The following is a 20,129-nucleotide window of genomic DNA, read 5'->3' as shown; positions in this document are numbered from 1 at the left end:
ATGGTTTTTTCTCCTGAGCCACCTCTTCCCGCTTTAGACTTGAGAATCGAGGTTCTGACCTCACTTTGTGGGGGTAGGTATAATGTGGGGGTAGGTATGATTGGGAGGCTAGTATGATTGGGGGCAAGATATGGTAGGGGGGTAGGTATGGAGAAGTAGGTATAGTGGGGGCTAGGTTTGGTGGGGGTGGGTATAGTGGGGGTAGGGAAGGCTGGAGGGTGCAGCTTAGTGGCCGTGGGTGAGTAAGGGAGGTAGGCAGTAAGTGCTGAGAGGTGGGCACAGAGCTGAGGCCCCCGAATACCCTACCTCTGTGAGGGGCTCAGAGGCTGGTGAGACACTTTCTTGAGTGTCAGTAACTGGGTACCAGGGTACTAGGGTCAGTCATGTGCCCCTAAATCATTTAGTGGTATAGTTTATGAACATTATATCACCACTAGGGAGCTGGAAAGTTCTCCACTCTCTCCAACTGTGTGGTAAGAAGCACTGGAAGTGTGGTTCCTTTGCAGAGATCACAACTCCAGTGGCCAGCAGATGGCAGCCCAGGCACTCTCGGTGCTTGTGAACTGGTTCGGTGATCCATTGGTATCAGGATTTGATCTGGTAGCTTATGGAGTAGTAGATCTATGAGGAGAACCTCAAAGAATCTGTATGAAGCTTTCAGCCCAGTAAGAATTCAGGCTGCTCAGAATCCACTTGGAGTCCAGCTCTCTCCACAAAATAATGAAGACGGAGCCATGTTTAGCTGCTCAGCCCCATGATGGACAGGTTTACTGTGAGTTGCACTCTAAGAAACTGGGTGTTTGCAGCCTCCGCTGTGAACATGATGTCCTGCATCTAAGGTCATCCTGCTTAGCCTCAGGAAGCTGTCTGTGCGCTTTACCTGGCCGGGTGGAGCAAGAAGCCCTGTGCAGCACAGGGAATTGGTGATACAGCAAGTAGTGGAGCCTGAAGAAGGTGCACCGAGTCTTTCAAGACCCGTTCTTCCTCTATAGCAGTGGTCCTCAGCCTTCCTCATGCTGCGGCCCTCTAATGCACTTCCTCGTGTGGTGGTAACCCACCCGTACAATTTTCACTGCTTCTTCATACCTGTAATTTTGCTACTGTGGTGGATCTGTAATGTAAATATTTGCTATGCAGGATATCCGGTATCTGATCTCTGTGAAAGGCCCAAAGGGGTCACGACCCACGACTGAGAACCGCTGCTCTACAGTGTGTGCTTGTATGTGCATATCTTGGCTTGCCCGATGGCTGCCACCAGACCAAAAAGCATTAGAATATATTTTAATTATGTGTATATTTGCATGCATGTGTGAGTATAGCAGCCCACAGTGACCATGAAAGGGTGTCAGATCCCCTAAAGGTGGTTATAGGCAGTTGTGAGCCACCCCAGGTGGATGCTGGGAACCAAATTCAGGTCCTCTGCAAACACAGTAAACGCTCAAGTCCCCTCTCCAGCACCCGTTTGTGTTGTGTTGAGACAGGATCTCAGGTGGCTCAGGCCCTCAAACTCACTGTATCATTGAAGACAGTTCTGAACTCTTGATCTCCCTGCCTCTACCTCCCAAATACACATCAGATGTCTGTGGCCACACTCAGTTCCCTGTTTGTAGGTGACAAAGGGGTTGTCTCGTGCTGTTTCAGCTGGTTAAACACCCGTTCCAAGGCTGACTACAGTGGGCTGGCGGTGTATACCTACCAGGCTGCACAGTACTCTGCATGCGTGACCCTCCGTATGAAATGCAGCAGGAAACCCCTCCGGCCCCACTCGGGGCTGAGTTTGTTCACTTTATACTTGAAACTTGGCCCTCCTGACTAGGGGCCAGCACCTCACCTGACTTCACGGACTTCTGCTGGCTCCGTTGCCTTTTATCACTCTGTGGACTGACACCCCTCCCTGTGGAAGGGGCTTTAGGCAAGGGGCCTTCCTCCCCGCCCCCAGGGTACTTTGTCTATAACGGTGCCAACCAGAGCCCCAGAAGAGCCTCCAGGGAGTGTCCTAGGTTATATGGGGGAGCGGTTCAGGACACAGTTCAGTTGGTAGAACATTTGCCTAGCATGCAAGCCTTAGATTTGATCTCAGCACTGCATAACTCAGACATATTGTTCGTGCCTGTAAGTCCAGTAGAGGATAAAGGCAGGAAGAGCAGAAGTTCAAAGTCAGCCTGGACTACAGGACACTAAGTTCCTGCCCCTAGCCTTGACTCCATAAATCCTGCTCTCAAAGGAATGTTCTTCCTCTTGCTACTTTCTTATGGAATTGTGTTCCTGCCAAGGGCTCTTGCCTCTCAGAGAGTTGGGCACGACAGGGCAATCCTGATTCCCCCATACCCAGGAAAGTGAGTCTTGGCAAGCATCCGTGTACCTGCTGGGAAGTGGTCCTCAGACTTTGCTCTCCTCACCTCCATCCCATCTATGCTTTTGTTTCAGGGCTCTCCTGGGCTAACTAGTGCCCCTGGAATCCATGTCTCTCTAGAGCCTAAGGGACTTCATCTGGAAGTAGGATCCATGGACACAGGTGAAGTGAGGTCACACACAACAGACAGGGTAGGAGCTAACTCAAGGAGAGCACTCCAGACACCACAGAGCGGGCCATGATTAATGGGTTCATAGCCCAGAACACCGAGGATGGCCTAGGTCCCACCACAGGCTAGAAGAGGCAAAGAGGCATCCTGTAGAGGCCATGAAACAGCCTTGTCAATACCTCATCCTCAGAACTGAACAGAGACACCGGCTGTTCTCACTCACCACGCTCACGCTACCATCACAGCTGCCTTGAAAGTCATGTGGACTGCACATGCCTGGGCAGAAAGGGACTGGGACCCCAGGGATCCCTCTAGGTACAGCCTGGACAGACATCAAGACACCCTGTTGCCCATTTCCAGAAGAAGCAGTAGCTGCAGTCTGGGGCCACACTGAGTAGCCAGGACCTGGAGTGGTGGTCCCCAAAGGAACCCACATCAGAGTGGCCTACAGGACCCAGCCCCAGTTTCTGATTAGTTCTGGTTTCTCCTGTACTCTCCTGTACTCCTGTACTCTGGGAACCAATTTTCTAGAAGCTTGATGGTAGAACTCCAAGAAGGGGGTTGGGGATTTAGCTCAGTGGTAGAGCGTTTGCCTAGCAAGCACAAGGCCCCGGGTTCGGGCCCCAGCCCCGAAAAAAAAAAAAAAAAAAAAAAAAAAGAACTCCAAGAAGGTGAAGCTCGCTCCATTCAGACAGCTGTCCAGGGTGTCATTCCTAGTCAACTGTCAGGCACATGGTGGCCCAAGGCTCCAGGAACTTGCTATTCCTAACAACTTGCTTTGGTATTTTAAGATGTTTTCTTGGCTGGAGAGATGGCTCAGCAGTTAAGAGCACTGACTGCTCTTCCAGAGGTCCTGAGTTCAATCCCCAGCAACTGCATGGTGGCTCACAACCATCTGAATGGTATCTGATGCCCTCTTCTTCATGCAGATAGAGCACTCATAGATAATCTTTAAGATGTTTTCTTAGGGCTGAGATGGTCCTTGCAAGCACAAGGACCCATGTTCTACCCCCAGAACCTACATACAAAGGTCAGGTGTGGTAGTCCATGTTTATAGTATAGGTAAGGGGCCAGGGAGACAACTGGTCCCTGGACCACTGGCCCGTGAACCCAGCTTAACGGGCAGGTCCCAGGACAATTCATGACCCTGTCTCAAAAAAGAGGTGACTAGTGTTCCTGAAGGAATCCTGAGGTTGTCCTCTGGCCTATACTGTCTGCACCCCATACTTCCCACAGTCTTCAGGCCCCACAAGTCAGGCCTGTCCCTACTTAGGAGATAGCTGGGTAGATGCTAGTCCTGAAAAGGCAGCATCCTGGAGGAAGGCAGGGAATGTGCTGGGTGGCTGAGGGGACAGACGCATGGGGGGAGCCCTGCTCCACACTGCGCCTTCTGGTAATGTTGCCCACATCACTGTCTGGGGAGGTGTAGAACTCTGGTTGCCAAGAGCCAGGCTCTAAGAGCTTAGTCAACTTGCTGAAAGCTCAGGGCCACTTCCCATGAACGTAAACTACACCTCATTGTCTCCCAGTGACAGGCCTAGAGATTCTCTTCTTCTTTTCACTGGCATAGGCTCCTCTAAGGAACACAGCACTGAGGGGGTCACTCAGGTCTGCCCTAAAAGAAAGCCTCACACCCTGCAGCCTAGACCCCAGACCAATAAGTCTCTTCCTTAACCCAGAACTCCCACCACACTCCCAAAGCTAGAAACAGCCACCAACCAGTCTGGGCTTCAAATCAGCCTTTATTCAGACCTCTCACCCCTGCCTCCACCCCAGCATGGGCTAGCCCATAGAAAGTCTACTAGAGAAAACTGAGGCCTAGTCCCTGAGAGCAGCAGAAAAGAGGCAGAGCCATGCACGGAGTATCCCCAAGACTCACAGCACAGACCACTCAATGCTGACTGCTAAATAAGGTGATGGCACCTCGTGCCAAGGAGACCTATATCTGAGGCCTAGGAGGAGGTGGGCTGGGGAAAGGCAGGAGCCACCATGCTGGGAACAAAGGCACCAGGCAGGTGGTGAAAGAGTCAGGCTGCACTGTCTCAAGAGACCGACTTGTAATGTCTCAGACCCTTACAACGGGTCTCAGGGAATCTATAAAACAAGGGCTTGAGAATTCTGCCTTCCATGTAGCTCAGAACCCAGGCCAGCTCCAAGAGCTTCACTGACAGTGTGACCAGGAGGAGGGGTGGGGGACATAGTAAAAGAACCACTCTTCCTTGCTGCTGCTGCTCCAAGGGAATCAGTAACCACCAGTCCCCAGAGCCATAGGAGCTGTCCAGAACAAATGAAGCCCAGAGTTGGAATTGCTCTGTTTAAAGCACAAAAGAAGTTGTGACCCAGAAACCTAGGGCCCAGGGGTAGGCAGTTTCAGGTGCCAGGAGCCAGGCAAGTAGCCGAGTCTCTTGCTTCTGTCCTGCCCAGCCCTCACCTGCATGCCACCAGAAGACATCTCCATAAGGCCAGCCCAGTGCTGAGAGATAGGGATGTTTCGGGCACCTCTAATGGTAGTGAAATACAGGGGAGGGCAGGGGTGATCTTGGCCTTCATATACTTCGCCAAAATAAACTCCATCTTAAGTCCAAAGCAAAACAAACAAACAAACAAACAAACAAACCCAAAACCTGACCAGAACAGTTGAGTCTCTCAACAACACACTCTGCCAATCTCTGCCCCCAGTGCACAGTTCATATTACCACAGTGCACGTATGCACACATACAAATACCATGGCCTGTTGCCCCCACTGAGCCTCACTGTTGATTGCTAACATGGAGTGTGTAGAAGGCCCAGGGCTCAGGAACATAGATGACACCAGGGTACTTCTTTCTGAGCACAGGGTCATTCCACAGCCAGGCAACCCACAGAGCCACCAGGAAGAGGGTGAGCACGAAGGAATAGAAGAGGAAGAGGCCATTGCTGTCCAGTAACAGGTGCCTACGCTTCTGGTGCAAAACGAGAGCCAGCATGGCGAAGAAGGTGAAGATGAAGAGGATGAAGATCTGGCCCTCGGTCACCAGGTACCTGGAGAAAGAGAACAGGGGTGGAGGTGAAGAGGGTGCCATGGCAACCCCATCCCTGGCATCCTTCTGGACCAAGTCCCAGGCTGCCCTCCTGATCAATCAGAACAGCTCACCTAGGGAGTGGACCCAATGTGCCCAGAGGCATCAGACTGCTCTGACTTTAAGTGGTTTAATAAGAATATTCTGCTGGATAGTTAGGTGAGGTGGTGCATGACTTTAATCCCAACATTCAGGAGGCAGAGGCAGGCAGATCTACAGAGTGAGTTCCAGGACAGCCAGACCTATGCACACAGCTGCAAACATACTTCAAAATAATAATAATAACAATAACAATAACAATAATAATAATAATAATAATAATAATAATAAATAATCAGCTGGGTGTGGTAGCTCACAGGTTTACTCTGTGCCCAGGAGGCAGAGGCAGAGGCAGAGGCAGAGGCAGAGGCAGAGAGGCAGAGAGGCAGAGAGGCAGAGGCAGAGGCAGAGGCAGAGGCAGAGGCAGAGGCAGAGGCAGACTAGTCTCTCTGTCTGCCACTCAGCAAGTTCCAAAGCTATGTGTCAGGATATCTGGGCTTTGGTCTCTGTCTTTTCTTACCACATTAGGACACTTCCACATGACAAAAACTGGCCCTGGGGGAGCAAGAGAACACTGCAACACACGATCTCAGTTCTCATACTTCTGAGGCCTCGTCTCCTGTCTGCTTGGTTTCTGGAGACATTTGAGTTTGGGGATGCCATCCCAATACATGGAGGCTATTGTCATTACTGTCCCCTTGAAGGCTGGACCGCTGTCATCTCCTAGAGATGTTGCAACCCTGAGTACAGGGCACTCAGAGGCACTTGGAGGCATCTACAAGGTTACCTACCTGTCTGCCTCTAGGGTGTCCTGATGCCGACCTGTTCACTTAAAGAGTTCCAGCTTTACAACCTAGTGATCTGGGACCTTGGGGACATCATGCAACAACTTTGAATGACAACTTCAAGGCTGTTTTCTCCCTTATGAGGGCAACATAAACAGCTTCGCCTCTCAAGGGTTGTGTGTATCTCTTACTTGGAAAACATTTCATTCCGTGAATGGTGCACTGTTATGAATCTGCCAATGTCACACTAACATGTCAGGGTAAGATCATGCCCAGGTCAAGCCTCTCTCTCTCTGTGGCATAAATGTTACTATCTCTAATCCCACCCTCAAGGAGAACATAGATTAGCTCTAGTGGGCCCGCTTGTAGACAGGACAGGCCCTGGAAGTGGCTAGCTCTGACCCAGGAAGAAAGGGCCTTTTTCATGTGGAGGGGGCTTCCCACCTAAGGAGAACCGGGTTCTGCTGGGAATGATGGGAGAGAAGGGTCTGGCTGAGACCTGAGAAGGGAGTCTAGCACAGGGACCTCGGGAAAACAAAGAAACAGGAGAGGGCACTAGACAGGGAATTCCTCAGTCTGTCCAAGTCATCTTGGCACCATGGTGCTCTTCTCTCCCAACTGGATCCCAACATCTCCTGAGATGGGGACAAGGCCAGTTTAACTCCTATTTCAGAGGGGTAAACTGAGGCTCAGGAGGATTTACAGGACATGGAGCTAGAGGTAGACTTCTGGCCTCAAGGTGGCTCTGACATGCTGAGAGATATCTACTTAGAGCTGACCATCCTGGTTACAGTCCTCACTCAACCCAAGAAGAAGCAGAGGCCTGGGGATGGCAAGTCTTAGGTGGACTCACAGTATAGGTCCGTGGTCAAGTGCGATCAATGTTTCTGTGTCTCTGTCTCTGTCTCTGTCTCTGTCTGTCTCTGTCTGTCTGTCTGTCTGTCTGTCTCTCTCTCTCTCTCTCTCTCTCTCTCTCTCTCTCTCTCTCAGACAGGGCCCATATAGCCCAACATGGCCTCAAACTTATTATATAGCCAATGCTAACAGCCTTCAACTCCTGATCCTCCTGTCTCTACCTCCCAAATGCTAGCATTACAGGAGTGACCCATTACACCCAACACTGTTTAAGTGTGGCTTTACTGTGGTGGCTCATCCAGTCCCTGTGCCCTTTGTCCCACCCCATGTGCCAATATCTACTCACCAGTAGTACAGACCACTGGGCACCACCAGGAGCAGGGCAGGCCCTGGCATGTGGCTCTCGGCCTTGGAGGTAGTAAAACAGCCACTGAAGTACATGAAGAGGATGAGGAAGAAGGGGATGTACCTGTGACACAGAGGCAACAGTGTTATACGCCTGGCCAGGGGCCGTCCCCATCACCTTTCCACTGGTCCCTTGAATTGTCACATAGGGTGTCATCGTATTGGCATGTCACCCACACTGCTCTACATCCAGCCTTTTCTGCCCTGGGAGTCAAGGGGAGGAACAGAAACTAAAAGAAGAGTCCCAGGCCCCTGTGTTAAAACTGAGGTGAAGGGGTGGGCGCCATGGCAACCCCCTCCTGCCTGGCTTCCCTCTCTGGACTTGGTACCTGCCCTGTCTCTCATTCTACATGGAGATGAGAGGATAAGGGCTCTGTCTCATCCATGTGCTTTGAATACCAGCAAGTCCAGTGCCACACTAGCCTGGAAATTGGGCCACCCAGCAGGGCTGAGGTTGGAGAGAACACAGTGCTGGGGGAACCCAAGGAGAGCTGTGAAGCCCCTCACTTACCCTCAGCCAACAGTTCCTATCTCATCTCAGAGTATGGCTTCTCCCCTGCCACAGGGGACTCCCCTTTTCCTTCCAACACACACACACACACACTAATGCATGCAGGCACACACACGCACACTTGCTCATACTCCTGCTCACGTGCAACCCTTTTCTGTCATATGACACCCAGACCCACAATACTCAGTCCACTCCCTCAACCTCTCCTGAGCTCCCAGCCTATTCCTCCTCTCCTAACTTCCAAAGGGAAGAGTCACCTGTCAAGGTCAGGATGAGCTGGCAAGAGAGGCAGGTTCAGAGGGCCCCTAGCACCTTCTGAACCAAGAGAATAAAGCTCCATAATCTCAGACAGACTGACAGACACCAGAACTGGGCATGTGTTGAGGGAGGAGCCTCAGTGCTCAGTGCTGGCCCATCACCTCCCAGCTAACAACTGTTTTCACCTCTTTCCTCTGGCTTTAGTTTATCTTGTTTGTGTAGGGTGAAGGGCAGCAGAGGAAAACCTCTTTATCTGAGCCCTGACTCTGACTGCATGCGCCTGAGATTTTCCTGAGTGGCAGTATTGGTGGTGGTAGGGAGATTCCCCTGGGAGTTCTAAGATGGGGAACACAAACTGTGCCACCCAGACCTGACCTTGCTGGCTCTTCTCAGCTTTCTACATCCACAACCGTCTCCCGCACCTGACCCACAACCATCTAAGTGTGCTTGCTTATCAGAGCTACAGTCCACCCTCCCCAACCCCAGACACAAGCATGGTTCATGAGGACAAATATCTGCTTGCTGCCCTCTAGTGGCCACTGTGGGAACTTCAAGTAGGAAGGAGGCACTAAGAGGCCCCCTTAAGGCCAAAGGAAAGTAGTTGGGTCTTCCTAGCATGCCGACCAGGGGTCCCACTCATAACACCTTTCCTGAGAAGAGAATGCCATCCCAGATGCTCCACTCACTACTTGGAGGCCTGGGATCCAGGGAGCCTTGCCCAGTATCTCTTGGTGCCTGGACCCTGGATGGAACGTAGAGTGGTCATCAGCCCGTCACTCACCACATGCAGTGGCCCAGGTACTCGTCATAGTAGTACAGCAGCTCAAAGGAGTCGATCTGAGAAGGCACAGGGATGGCAGAGTGAGGGGGGCTGGGACCCACTCCTGCCCTTTCAACAGCCCACTCCCACACGCCAGTCTCATCCCCTCCCTAGGATACCAGAGGAGCCATGCAGAACCAGTTACTGTGCCACGTTTTTTGTTTTGAGACAGGGTCTTGCTATATGAACCAGGCTGGTCTTAAACTTGTAGCAATCCCCGTCTCTTTGTCCCGAGTACTGGGGTTACAGACATACACCCCCACAGCCAGTCAGACAATTAGGAGCACACTAGTTTGGGTGGAGGTAGACAACATTGCCCTCACTTAGGTGCTTGCTTGTAATTCTAGCACTCCAGGAGGCAGAGACAGGAGGATCAGGAGTTCAAGGTCATCCTTGCCCACTTACAGGAACTGTAGTCAGCCTGGGCTGCATGAGGCATGGTGACTAGCAAGGGAGCCTCTTTAGCCTCTAAGAACAGAGGCCCCAGACGCAGCTTTGGTAGAGCGGGTAGGGAGGAAGCCTCACCAGAGTCTCCGGCTTGAGATTCTTGATGATGGGATTCTCTCTGACAGACAGGTGGTGCTGGTACCCGCTGAAGAGCAGGCGGTGGTTGACTGAGTCGCCCACCAGGTGGATGCTGGCTCCCATGATGAAAGTGATGATGCTGACATAGATTATCGACCGCGGTAGCGTTCGGGGGGACCGCTCCATCAGCTGAGGTGAAGAGAGGTCCACGGCATGCCCCTGCCTCAACTTCAATGTGTGATAGCCTTTGCCTCCCTTCCCTCAGAAAAGTGGGATAGAAAGCCCCTCTGGAAGTTGTGGGTTCCTTAGTAGGGCAGCCTAGCTCCAGATCACAGTAGGGGATAAACCCAGCAGGGTCTGCCGGACACACACTTCCTCTTCAGGAACATGGGGTGGAGGAGTTGGTACCAGAGCTTCAAGGTAGGAGTCCTGACCAGGCCTGGCCCTGCCACTGCCTCAGTGTATCCTGTGTATGCCTTGGGTGGGCTAGCATGACGACAGATCTGATTTTTGAGTGAGGGGCCCCGGCAAACAGAAAATGTCAGGGTGTACGAAATGAGCGTGGGTGTTCTAAAACCACAGAAACTATCTGGAGGCTGGGCTTCTCCTACTTTTAGAGATTTGAAATGTCTTTCATTTTAACTTTTTAAGATTTATTTATGTATATGGATACATTGTAGCTGTCTTCAGATACACCAGAAGAGGGCATCAGATTGTGAGCTACCATGTAGTTGCTGGGAATTGAACTCAGGAGCTCTGGAAGAGCAGTCAGTGCTCTTAACTGATGAGCCATCTTTTAAGCCCTCATTTTTAAATTTTTAAAGAAATATTTACCTATTTTTTGTGTGTATTTATGTAGGTACACATGTAAAGGTCAGAGGGCAATCTGTGGGAATTGTTTCTCTTCTGTCGTGTGGGGAAGAGATTCAGGCTGTCAGGCTTGGCAGCAAGCATCTGACCCACTGAACCAGCTTACCGGCTCACGCCACGTGCATTCCTGCGTGCATGTGTGTGTGCGTGCGTATAAGACACAGAGACGGAGACAGAGAGGATGTGAGGAGGCAGGCCAGTCTGTACCTTTAGCAGAAGGAAGGGCGTGGTGATATTGTAGGCCATGTGGAAGTAGTCCCCAACACTCGGCTTGTTGAGAGGAAACCACTGGATCGGGAATACCAGCTGGGGAAGAGAGTATGCGCTCACAGGAAGGCCTGCAGACCACTGGACACCAGACCCTCACAGACAGTGAGCGCTTCCTGTGTTCTCTCGGAAGCCCTTTAGCAGCCCCAGGCCAAAGGACTCCCAGAAAGAGAAACTGAGTCCACAGACAGTAAATGGACTGTGTACGCGATACACAGAAACCCAGGGCCTATCTTACATCCTAGGTCCTCTACACGGCAGTACTTTTTATTCAATGTTTATTTTTCACAGTTTTATGTCTTATTTAATCTTTTATCCAAGGACAAAACACATTTACAACCTGAAATCCTTCCTGATTAGAAAACCTTTCTTTTTCCTTCGGCCTTTATCACAGTCACGTCTGTTTTATCCACTGACGGCCGGGAGCATCAAATGCCTGCTGAACCTTTCCATGTGCAGGGCTGTGTAGGTCTTTCACTCCTTGATTAGGTTTAGATCAAGGCATTTTGTTTTGTTTTCAGGCTACTGTGACTGGGACTGTCTTTCTGATTTCTTTCTCGGTCTGTACCTGCTATAGAGGAAGGTGAGTACTGATTTGGGCGTGTTAATTTTGTAACCTGCCACTTTGCTGGAAGTTTTGTTTTGTCTTCAGACAAGTCTCTCCACGTAGCTCACACAGGCCATCACAGTGCATGTTTACTATGGAAGGTTCGGCTTCGTTAATAGAAACGGCAATTTGCATATGTTGCTATAGAGATATATTCTAACGTAAGCAGTTGAGGTGCAGAATATAGGGTATAAAACAAAATTTCCTTTGTTTAGGAAAAAAAAAAAGAAATTTCTATATAACCAAAGAAAGAAGCGGAAAAGTATACACCCCAAGCCCTTAGAGTCAGGGCAGGAAAGAGACCATGAAGGCCCAACACTTTCTTATTTTGGGACTTCTATTTTACTACTTGGAAGTGACTTTAATTATTATAAATTTGGTCAGCTATAATATGCAAAACCAGCTGACAGGCTTCCCTTCCAGAGGACAGTGAGGGAGGGCAAATATGCTCCGTTCCCTTCCCCAAGGCCTTCCTTCTGGCTCAGTGATTTGGTTAAACCTGGTTTGACTACAAGGTGGGCTACAGGGAACACAGGACTCCACCAGGCTCTCTCTCTTCCATGGCTGGCTAGTCCACAGCTACAGACTACAAAAGCCCCTGGGTTGGCTACAAGAAGTGATGTCTGTGAGGCTGCCCAGCAGGACTCGGCCTCACACTTACCATGGCAATAGGGCGGCCAAAGTCCAGAACCCAGTTCTGCAGTGTGAAGTAGAACCAGAGGTCAAAGTGGAAGGGGGCTGTGCGGTCTTTGTCCTCAGCCTTCGCGGAGCCATGCCTGGATAGGAACGAAGAGACTAGGGTCAGCCCTCTCTCCTCCTGATTTGCCATCAATCCAAGGGAAAGACAGGTCTAGGCACTTGAAGACAGAACGTGCTTGTTATCTAGATGGGAAACTAGTGTAGTCAAGAGGACAGTGGGTTCCAGTTGCCCTAAATACCCTGTGACCCATGGGGAAGTCATTGTCAAGCCTCCATTATAGAATGATGGCGGAAACAAAGCAAGACATGAAAGACGAGTGAGGTGATCTGGACAGATGGCTCAGTGGTGAAGAGCACTGGCTGCTCCTCCAGAGGTCCTGAGTTCAATTCCCACAAGGTGGTTCACAACCATCTGTAATGGGATCCAATGACTCTTTCTGGTGTGTCTGAAGACAGCAAAAGTGTACTCACATACATGAAATAAAATAAAAAGAAAGACGAATGAGAGACATCAAGCATGGTGACAGATGCTGGCAGCAGTCCACCTTCACGAAGCACTGTCTGACTGCATAAGCTCTTTCATGAATCTACACGCACATGAATTGCATCATGTGCCTGAGAAGGTCAGAGCCCCTAGAGATGGAGTTCCAAGTGGTTGTGAGCTGCCTGACTTGGGTGCTAGGAACTGAACGCTGGTCCTCTGCAATACTCGTGGTACGCACGTGAGCCATCTCTCCAGTCCCAAGTTGATGGGTATGGGTGTGTGTGTGTGTGTGTGTGTGTGTGTGTGTGTGTGTGTGTGTGTGTGTGTGTAGCTAGGAATGGAACCCAGGGCCTTGACACGTTAGGCATGTGCCCCACTGTGGAGCTACCCCACCACCTACTCACTGCATTCCTTTAACCTTACACTCTTTGAGAGTTGACTGTTACCCTCCTTTTTATAAGTGGGGGGGAAAGCATCCAGCATACCAAGTCTCTGGCCCCAGGGCTGGACCTAAATGATCAGGCTCCAGAGTTTATTCTTCTAAACTCCATCCTACAGTGTGTGCATGGTGACTGGTCTGTGGGAACGGTCACAGAACACTGAGGACTGCAGTGGGACCACAGTCCACCTTCCCTGCTCAACTGTGCAGAGGCGCTTGGGGGGTGGGGTGGGGCACTGGAATTTTATCTTCCTCACCAGTACACATTAGAGTCTGAGAAAGAGGCCAGCAAGCCCACAGTGGTGGGCTGGAGAGATGGCTCAGCGGTTAAGAGCACTGGCAGCTCTTCCAGAGGTCCTGAGTTCAAATCCCAGCAACCACATGGTGGCTCACAACCTCCTGTAATAGAATCTGATGCCCTCTTCTGGTGTGTCTGAAGACAGCAACAGTGTACTTATACATAAATAAATTAAAAAAAGAAAAAGGACTTGGTGGTTAAGAAACACGAGGGGAAGTAAGTACCACTGGACAACACAACCCTGTCCCCTCCTCAAAGCACTTGGTCCCCTGCTACTCACAGATGCACCGAAGTTCACGGGCATCGCCCCTTCCTATGGGAGGGCTTCTCTGAAAAAGCTTTTCCAAACCACAACAGCAGTCCTACAGGGAACAAACTTTTCCTCAGTAACTCAAGCCAGTCGTGGCAGCATGAAACCAGTGCTGTGCTCTTCCATTTAGGCCCTCAGAAGGGGAGCCTTCTTTAAACAATGCTTTTATTTGAGTGCACGAGCATGCACGCATACCATGCCATGCATACGCACGTTAAAAGAATTTGTTCGAGGCTGCTCTCTTTCCCACCATGTAGGTCCTGGGATCAAACTCAGACGTTCAGGCTTAGTGGGTACTTTAATGCCGGGAGCCACGCCCGCTTTTACACCCTGTTTCAGGAATGTTCTCAGGAATGTCTCAGGCCCACTTTCGCAGCCTCAGTGTCTGGGAACCTAGCCAGTTATCTGTTCTTATCAGTACACCCCAATTTATGGTTTAGGATTGCAGGAACCAAAAGAACAGTGGGATGGCGGTGACAATGATGAATTGGTCTTGGGCCCTGTGTGGCCTTCCCGCTTGCTTGTCTTTCTAACCCACTGCCCTGAAATAAAGTTTGAGAGCTTGATCAGACTACAACCTGCTCTCCTTCTTCACACCTCCTGTCCCCCACTCTTTTGCCCCCTCCTCAGGTTTCGCTAAACACGCCCCCCAGGTTGGGGAACTTTAACCCACAGAGCCATATCAGCAGCATCAAAGGAGTGATCATTAAGGTTCCCCCAGCTCTCCAACCTCCCCCATCAGTCTCTCTTACAGCAAGCTAACCAGAGACAAAACGCTAATAACTCCTAGGATGATGGGGAGTCTCACTAACCTGTGTGTGTGTGTGACACAGATCCCTGACCTCCAGAGATCAGCTCTGTCCCTGGCTTGGGCTGTCTTAAAGCCATCACTGTGGCCAGGTCAGTACCCCTCCCCTATGGGCACGTGGTCCTCTATAAGTGTTGTTGTGACTGTCTTATATTTGCTGGACTCCTCAGCTAATGAGCTGCCGGGAATCCCAAAGATAAATAGATGGACCAAGCCACCCAGGACCAGGGAAGCAGCCTCTGGACATCTGTGGTCCTGTAAAAGGCAAAGCAGGCAGAGCAGGCTTTCCCCATTCAGCATAGCCTTCTGTTCCCTGCCTTAGTGTCCTCCCCACACCCCACTGATCACCAACTGTGCAAGATGCTACAAACCGACCCATAGCATCTCAGCTAACCCCAGGCAGTGGCATCAGAGGCAGGGGTGTTCCCTACTGTTTTTACTTAGACAAAGATGCTGAGACTCTGAGGTTAGAGTTCAGACACTGTTGCCCAAGTAGTAAGGAGCTGCTGTGACTACTTTTATTACCTCTTCCCCAACTCTTACTTCTTCCCCAAGAGGTAGTGTTAGCCAACAGGGAGGGTTTGGCAAATTGGGGAAAGAGGGCCTTCTGATGGTGGCTCTCTAGGATGCAAGCCACAAGGCTGTCCATGGTTCAAGGTTCCAGCCTCCAAAGACAGCATGCACACACGCGCACACACACACACACACACACACACACACACGCTCGCACAGGCATGCACACTCAGGCAGAGTGTTCATATGTTACATGGCAGGCTGCCTCAGGCCATATGTGCTGGCACCTTTTGCTAGCAGGGTGGGTGCTGAGTTCACACTATCTGCCACTGAAATGCAGGAGTTCAGGATAGCACACAACTCAAGCCTGGGTCTCCGTGCTCTTCTTACTATTCCGATCACTGTAATAAGCCGGCTGGCATTTGAAGTCAATCTAGAACAGGACCAATGTATCCAGGAACAATATGCAGAGTCTACAAGAAAGTAAGGGTGCTTTAAGGTGGGGATGGCGCTTTTAACCAGGAAGAAAAGCTGCATATGAGCAGGAGATAAAGGCCTGGGGAGGAAGAGAGAAGGCACTGCAGAAACCCCAGGCCTAACAGGGACAAAATGGTAGAGCTGGCCAGGCCCAAGACAGGGCAGATATTCAGGTTAACTATGCAGACTGCTCAGAGTTCGGTGAAAGCACCCCAGGAGAGTCCCTGTTTGTTCCTTCCTCTTTATGACTTTCAGAACCGGCCTCACACACACCTCACGTGAGTGATGAAGAGTTTGCAGGGAGGAGGCGGGTACCCCGGGTGTTTCATTCTGAAGCCCCCAACTCAGACAGAGCTGGGATGTTTGGTATAAAGAATTAAGGGGGCTGGAGAGATGGCTCAGTGGTTAAGAGCACCCGACTACTCTTCCAGAGGTCCTGAGTTCAATTCCCACATGGTGGCTCACAACCATCTGTAAAGAGATCCGATGCCCTCTTCTGGTGTGTCTGAAGTCAGCTACAGTGTACTTATATATAATAAATGAATAAGTCTTTAAAAAAAAAAAAGAATTAAGAGACCAGGAGGTGTTGTTACCCCTAATCCCTGCACTCAGGAGGCAGAGGCAGAGGGATCTCTGAGCTCCTAGCAAGCCTGGTTAATAGATTGAGTTCTAGGACAGCCAGGACTATACAGAGAAGCCCTGTCTCGGGAATAAGAAAAGAAAAAAAGAAAAAGAAAAAAGAAAAATGGTTAGAAAGCACACACAACGGGAAATGGGGGCACTTGGTGCATGCCTCTAGAAGTTACTGGTTCACACTAGAGGTCACAATTTCTCCCTCTATCCCAGGAAGCACTTCAGTAAATGGCAACCCCTGACCTTAGCGCAGCCTAGCTTGGAAGGGCAGGTGGGGAAAAGAGGAAGGGAAGACCGAGTTCAGGAATCCAGACTCACACACGTGGATTTTCAGAATTCTGCTCTGCTCTGCAGGTCTTTCTGTGTGCTTGCTGTGTGTGCTTTTCCTCAGCTTAATAAAAGCCTTCCCTTAGCCAGCGATACATAGACAAAAGACAGGCAAACATCTGAAGCGTTTCCTTCTGTGGGGCTTTGACAGCGATGGCAGCTCACTCAGGGGAAAGGTACCTCCGCTCAACGCTCAAAGTCCTGTCCTGAAGATGAGCAACCTCAACTTGTTCCAAGTACCTGCCTGACTCCAAACTTCCCGGGCTGAACCCCCAGGCCATGCTAGGCCCCCATCAGGAGGGACAGATAGAACCGAGGAGAGTGGGGAGAGCCAATGCCAGGTAACCTGAGGCAAACCCGGCCTTTGCTCCTGCTCCCCTCCTCAGCTTCCCAAGTCTACAACACCGGGGAAACTGACACCGTGACAGCTGGGAAGCGGGTACCACACAGCAGCATCTACAAGTCTGGGAGGAAGAGAAGCAAAGGGTTGGTCTGGAGAGCTATGCACAGGGAGTAGAGAGATGGGTTCCTCATAACCAGTGACATGCCTGACATAATGAGACCGGGACATTTCAATAAAAAGGAAGACGTGCAGACAAACGACAATGAGAAGAAAGAAAAGGTAGAGAAACAGCTGTGGTGTCGCTCACCTTTGATCCCAGCACTCAGGAGGCAAAGGCTGGTCCATTTCTGAGTTCGAGGCCAGCCTGGTCTACAATGGAGTTCCAGGACAGCCAGGACTACATTAATAGAGACCTTGTCTAAACACAGCAGAAAACCAAAGACGGCTAAAATAATGTAAATACTTTAGCATTAATGCACAGACAACAGGTAGAAAACAAGCGCGACAGCCACAAATGTAGAAGGTAATGTTGACCCCCTTAGTGCTGTGGGCAGCTTCCGAATGCCTGCTGAACTTGTGGCATGTTTTCGGACATTATACAGCCAGAGCCTCAGTCTGATTCCACTGCACACTGGACCAATTTCCGTATCAGAGATGAAGTAAAACTTAGAAGCGTAAAGGGACCATCACGTGACAAGAAGCTGCATATTAATGTGCCTAAGGGCAAATCTGCCATGACAGAGCGTACATACAAACTAAGATGGCTACCGTGGTACTAAGCCAGGGAGAGCTCACAGGATGGCCACCAGGTAGAAATGTTACCAAAAGCAGCACTGCTCAGAGAATTGCTCCAAGTCAAAAAGCAAACAGCCCATGAGTTCTGCCAGAACTATGAAAAAGCTGGCCTCAGCCCAGTCTCCCAAAACTTCCCCACCATCCCAAACCACTCGAGGGACTTGCTAAAATTCACCTGGTGCACACCAGTGCTCAAAACTCCTCATGGCTCTTTGGTACCTATGGTATATGGAGTATACATTTTTAACAGTTCACTCAGGGTGAGGAAAGTAAGGGGCCTACTGTTCAAGCAGTAAGCAGCCTCCCCACCCAGAACAGGTACCACCTCCAACTTCAGACTCTAGGGGCTTCTTGTCCAACTCTGGGGCACTCAGGGCACTTTGAAGTGTGTCCAGTCCCTGTGGTTTATCTTCTCTTACACCTGTGACTTTCCCAACACCAGTACACGACTTGTCTTTCCTCCCATTCTTCCACTGTCTACCATGCTATGTAATCACTACCGACTGAACTACATCCCCATAGAAACCTGCCTCTGCCTCCTGAGTGATGGATGGGGTTAAAGGCATAGCCATCATGCCCGGCCCAACGGCCTTAAATGTCTGTCCTCTGCAGAGTCTTGTACTACTCAACTCCTCTGGAAGCCTTTCATGATTAGCTGTCACCTGCTTTAGCTCGACTTTCGACTTTCCAGTTTGCCACAGGGCACATGACAGATGCTTAATCAATACGTGTGACGAGCAGGGAATGCTTATGGTCAGAGAAGCGGATAGAGGGAGACTAGGGGAAAATGATGAAAGGGCAGGTATTGCGCCTCTGGCTCTGTCCTGTCGAGCCAGGTAAAGCCTAAACATCTCCCCTCTGAGGGAAGGGCTCTCTCATTCAGGAGGGAAGCGTTCCACTTCCCGCTGTCCCCGGTTAACGGCCCACTTTTCCTGGGCCCCGAGCCTCCTGATTCAGAGCAAAGTCACAGTCTTCCCCAGAGAAGGAGGTTCCTGAAAACTTGGAAGTGGCACGGGGACTCAGCAGAGCTGGCCGGGATGACCTCCGAGTAGCCTACCCCTGCAGTTCCCCTAACCCTGGCGAGGTCTCTCAAACTCTGGGGCCCCTCGCGGCCTCCCTGTCCCCGCTCCGCGCCCACCTGGCCTGCAAGAACGCGACACCGGGGCCGCCAGCCGCTCCCGGGAGCTGCCGCCTCCGCGCCGCCGCCTCCATGGCCGCCACGCTCGGCCTCGCCTTCCGGGAGGAGAGACGGCTGCGCGTGCCGCGCGGAGCCTCGGCGCCCAGCGCGGGGAAGGCTGGGCGGGAGGTGAGCGCGGGGCCCCGGGGCAGGCGGGAGGGAAGCGAGCGCGGGGCCCCGGGGCGGGAGAAAGGGGAGGGGAGGAGCTAGAGGTTGGAGGGGAGGAGGGAGGGGAGGAGGAAGAGAAGGGAGGGGGAGAAACTGGAGAAAAGAGTAGGGGGAGAACTGGTGAGGATGGGGAGGTGCTTAGGGCGGGACCGGAGAGGGGGTATGGGAAGGAGGAAAGAGAAGGGGGAGGGACTGAAAGAGGAAGGAGAGAGGAAGGAGGAAGGAGAAAGGGAGAAGGAAGGAGTGGGGGGAGGGGAAGAGGAGGGAGAAAGCAGGGGAAGGCGATCTCTGCTAGAGAAGGAGGGGCCTAACTTATGTCCCAGAGGTCTGAGCTGGATCTGCACTCGCGTGTGGACGCCTGGCGCCTGGGTGATTGTTTTTGTTTGTTTGTTTGTTTGTTTGGATTTTTTCCCCTGAGTCCTCTGCATTTCTGCAGGAAGGAAGCATTGCCTAGCCGGGCTTGAGGGTACTGAATGGAGGTGAACCTGGGATCCAGAATGATCAAGCTGTGAAGTCATCAAAAGATCTGGGGTCAAAAAAAATAAAAAATAAAAATAAAAAAAAAAAAAAAAAAAAAAAGATCTGGGGTCTATGAGTCCTTTAAATTGTGCTGGAAGCACTCCTTCCTCGGATTAAAGACTGAGCAATAAACTATCACCTGTACTTTGATGGGTGAAGAGTACAGTGAATTCTCTCCTAGTTGGGGGCAGTGAGATGATCCAGAATCCAGTCCTGGCTTTGTCATTCGGGCTTGGCTTGGAATGACCCATCCCTCGAACTCCCACACCCCTGTCCAAAGACTGGCTAGTATGGAAGAAAGGATCAGAAAGAACCACACTGGGGTTGGGGATTTGGCTCAGTGGTAGAGCGCTTGCCTAGCAACCTCAAGGCCCTGGGTTCGGTCCCCAGCCCCGGAAAAAAAAAAAAAAAAAAAAAAAAACACACTGCTCAGGGAAATGAGTGACTGATGCTGGCATGGGGAGGAACAAGTTTAGGTTGGACCCCCTCCATCCCTGAGAACCTCAGGAAGCAGCTCAGGAAGGGCACTGGCAGGAGACTGGCATATGTGTGCATTACAGTCTCAGCCCATCCACAGGTGGGAGAAGAGGCAGAACTGGAGATGGAGGAGGGGCA

At 51.0% G+C, this 20,129-nt stretch overlaps 1 protein-coding gene across 1 annotated transcript; it reads right to left on the bottom strand.

Moving 5' to 3' along the window:
* Positions 1 to 4,246: 4,246 nt before the first annotated feature.
* Positions 4,247 to 18,999, bottom strand: Cln6 (CLN6 transmembrane ER protein). Its single transcript, XM_032910245.1, has 7 exons — positions 18,789 to 18,999; positions 12,186 to 12,300; positions 10,858 to 10,956; positions 9,781 to 9,969; positions 9,217 to 9,272; positions 7,608 to 7,730; positions 4,247 to 5,544 (listed from the first exon to the last, which is right to left on the bottom strand). Exons 1-7 carry the CDS (start codon positions 18,860 to 18,862, stop codon positions 5,274 to 5,276), a joined length of 927 nt encoding a protein of 308 aa, XP_032766136.1. The 5' UTR covers positions 18,863 to 18,999; the 3' UTR covers positions 4,247 to 5,273.
* Positions 19,000 to 20,129: the final 1,130 nt, after the last annotated feature.

Source organism: Rattus rattus, chromosome 8 (assembly GCF_011064425.1).
Source record: "Rattus rattus isolate New Zealand chromosome 8, Rrattus_CSIRO_v1, whole genome shotgun sequence".
Lineage (NCBI taxonomy): Eukaryota > Metazoa > Chordata > Mammalia > Rodentia > Muridae > Rattus > Rattus rattus.
The sequence above is the reverse complement of the archived record's forward strand: the minus strand, read 5'-3'. Positions and strand labels throughout refer to the sequence as shown.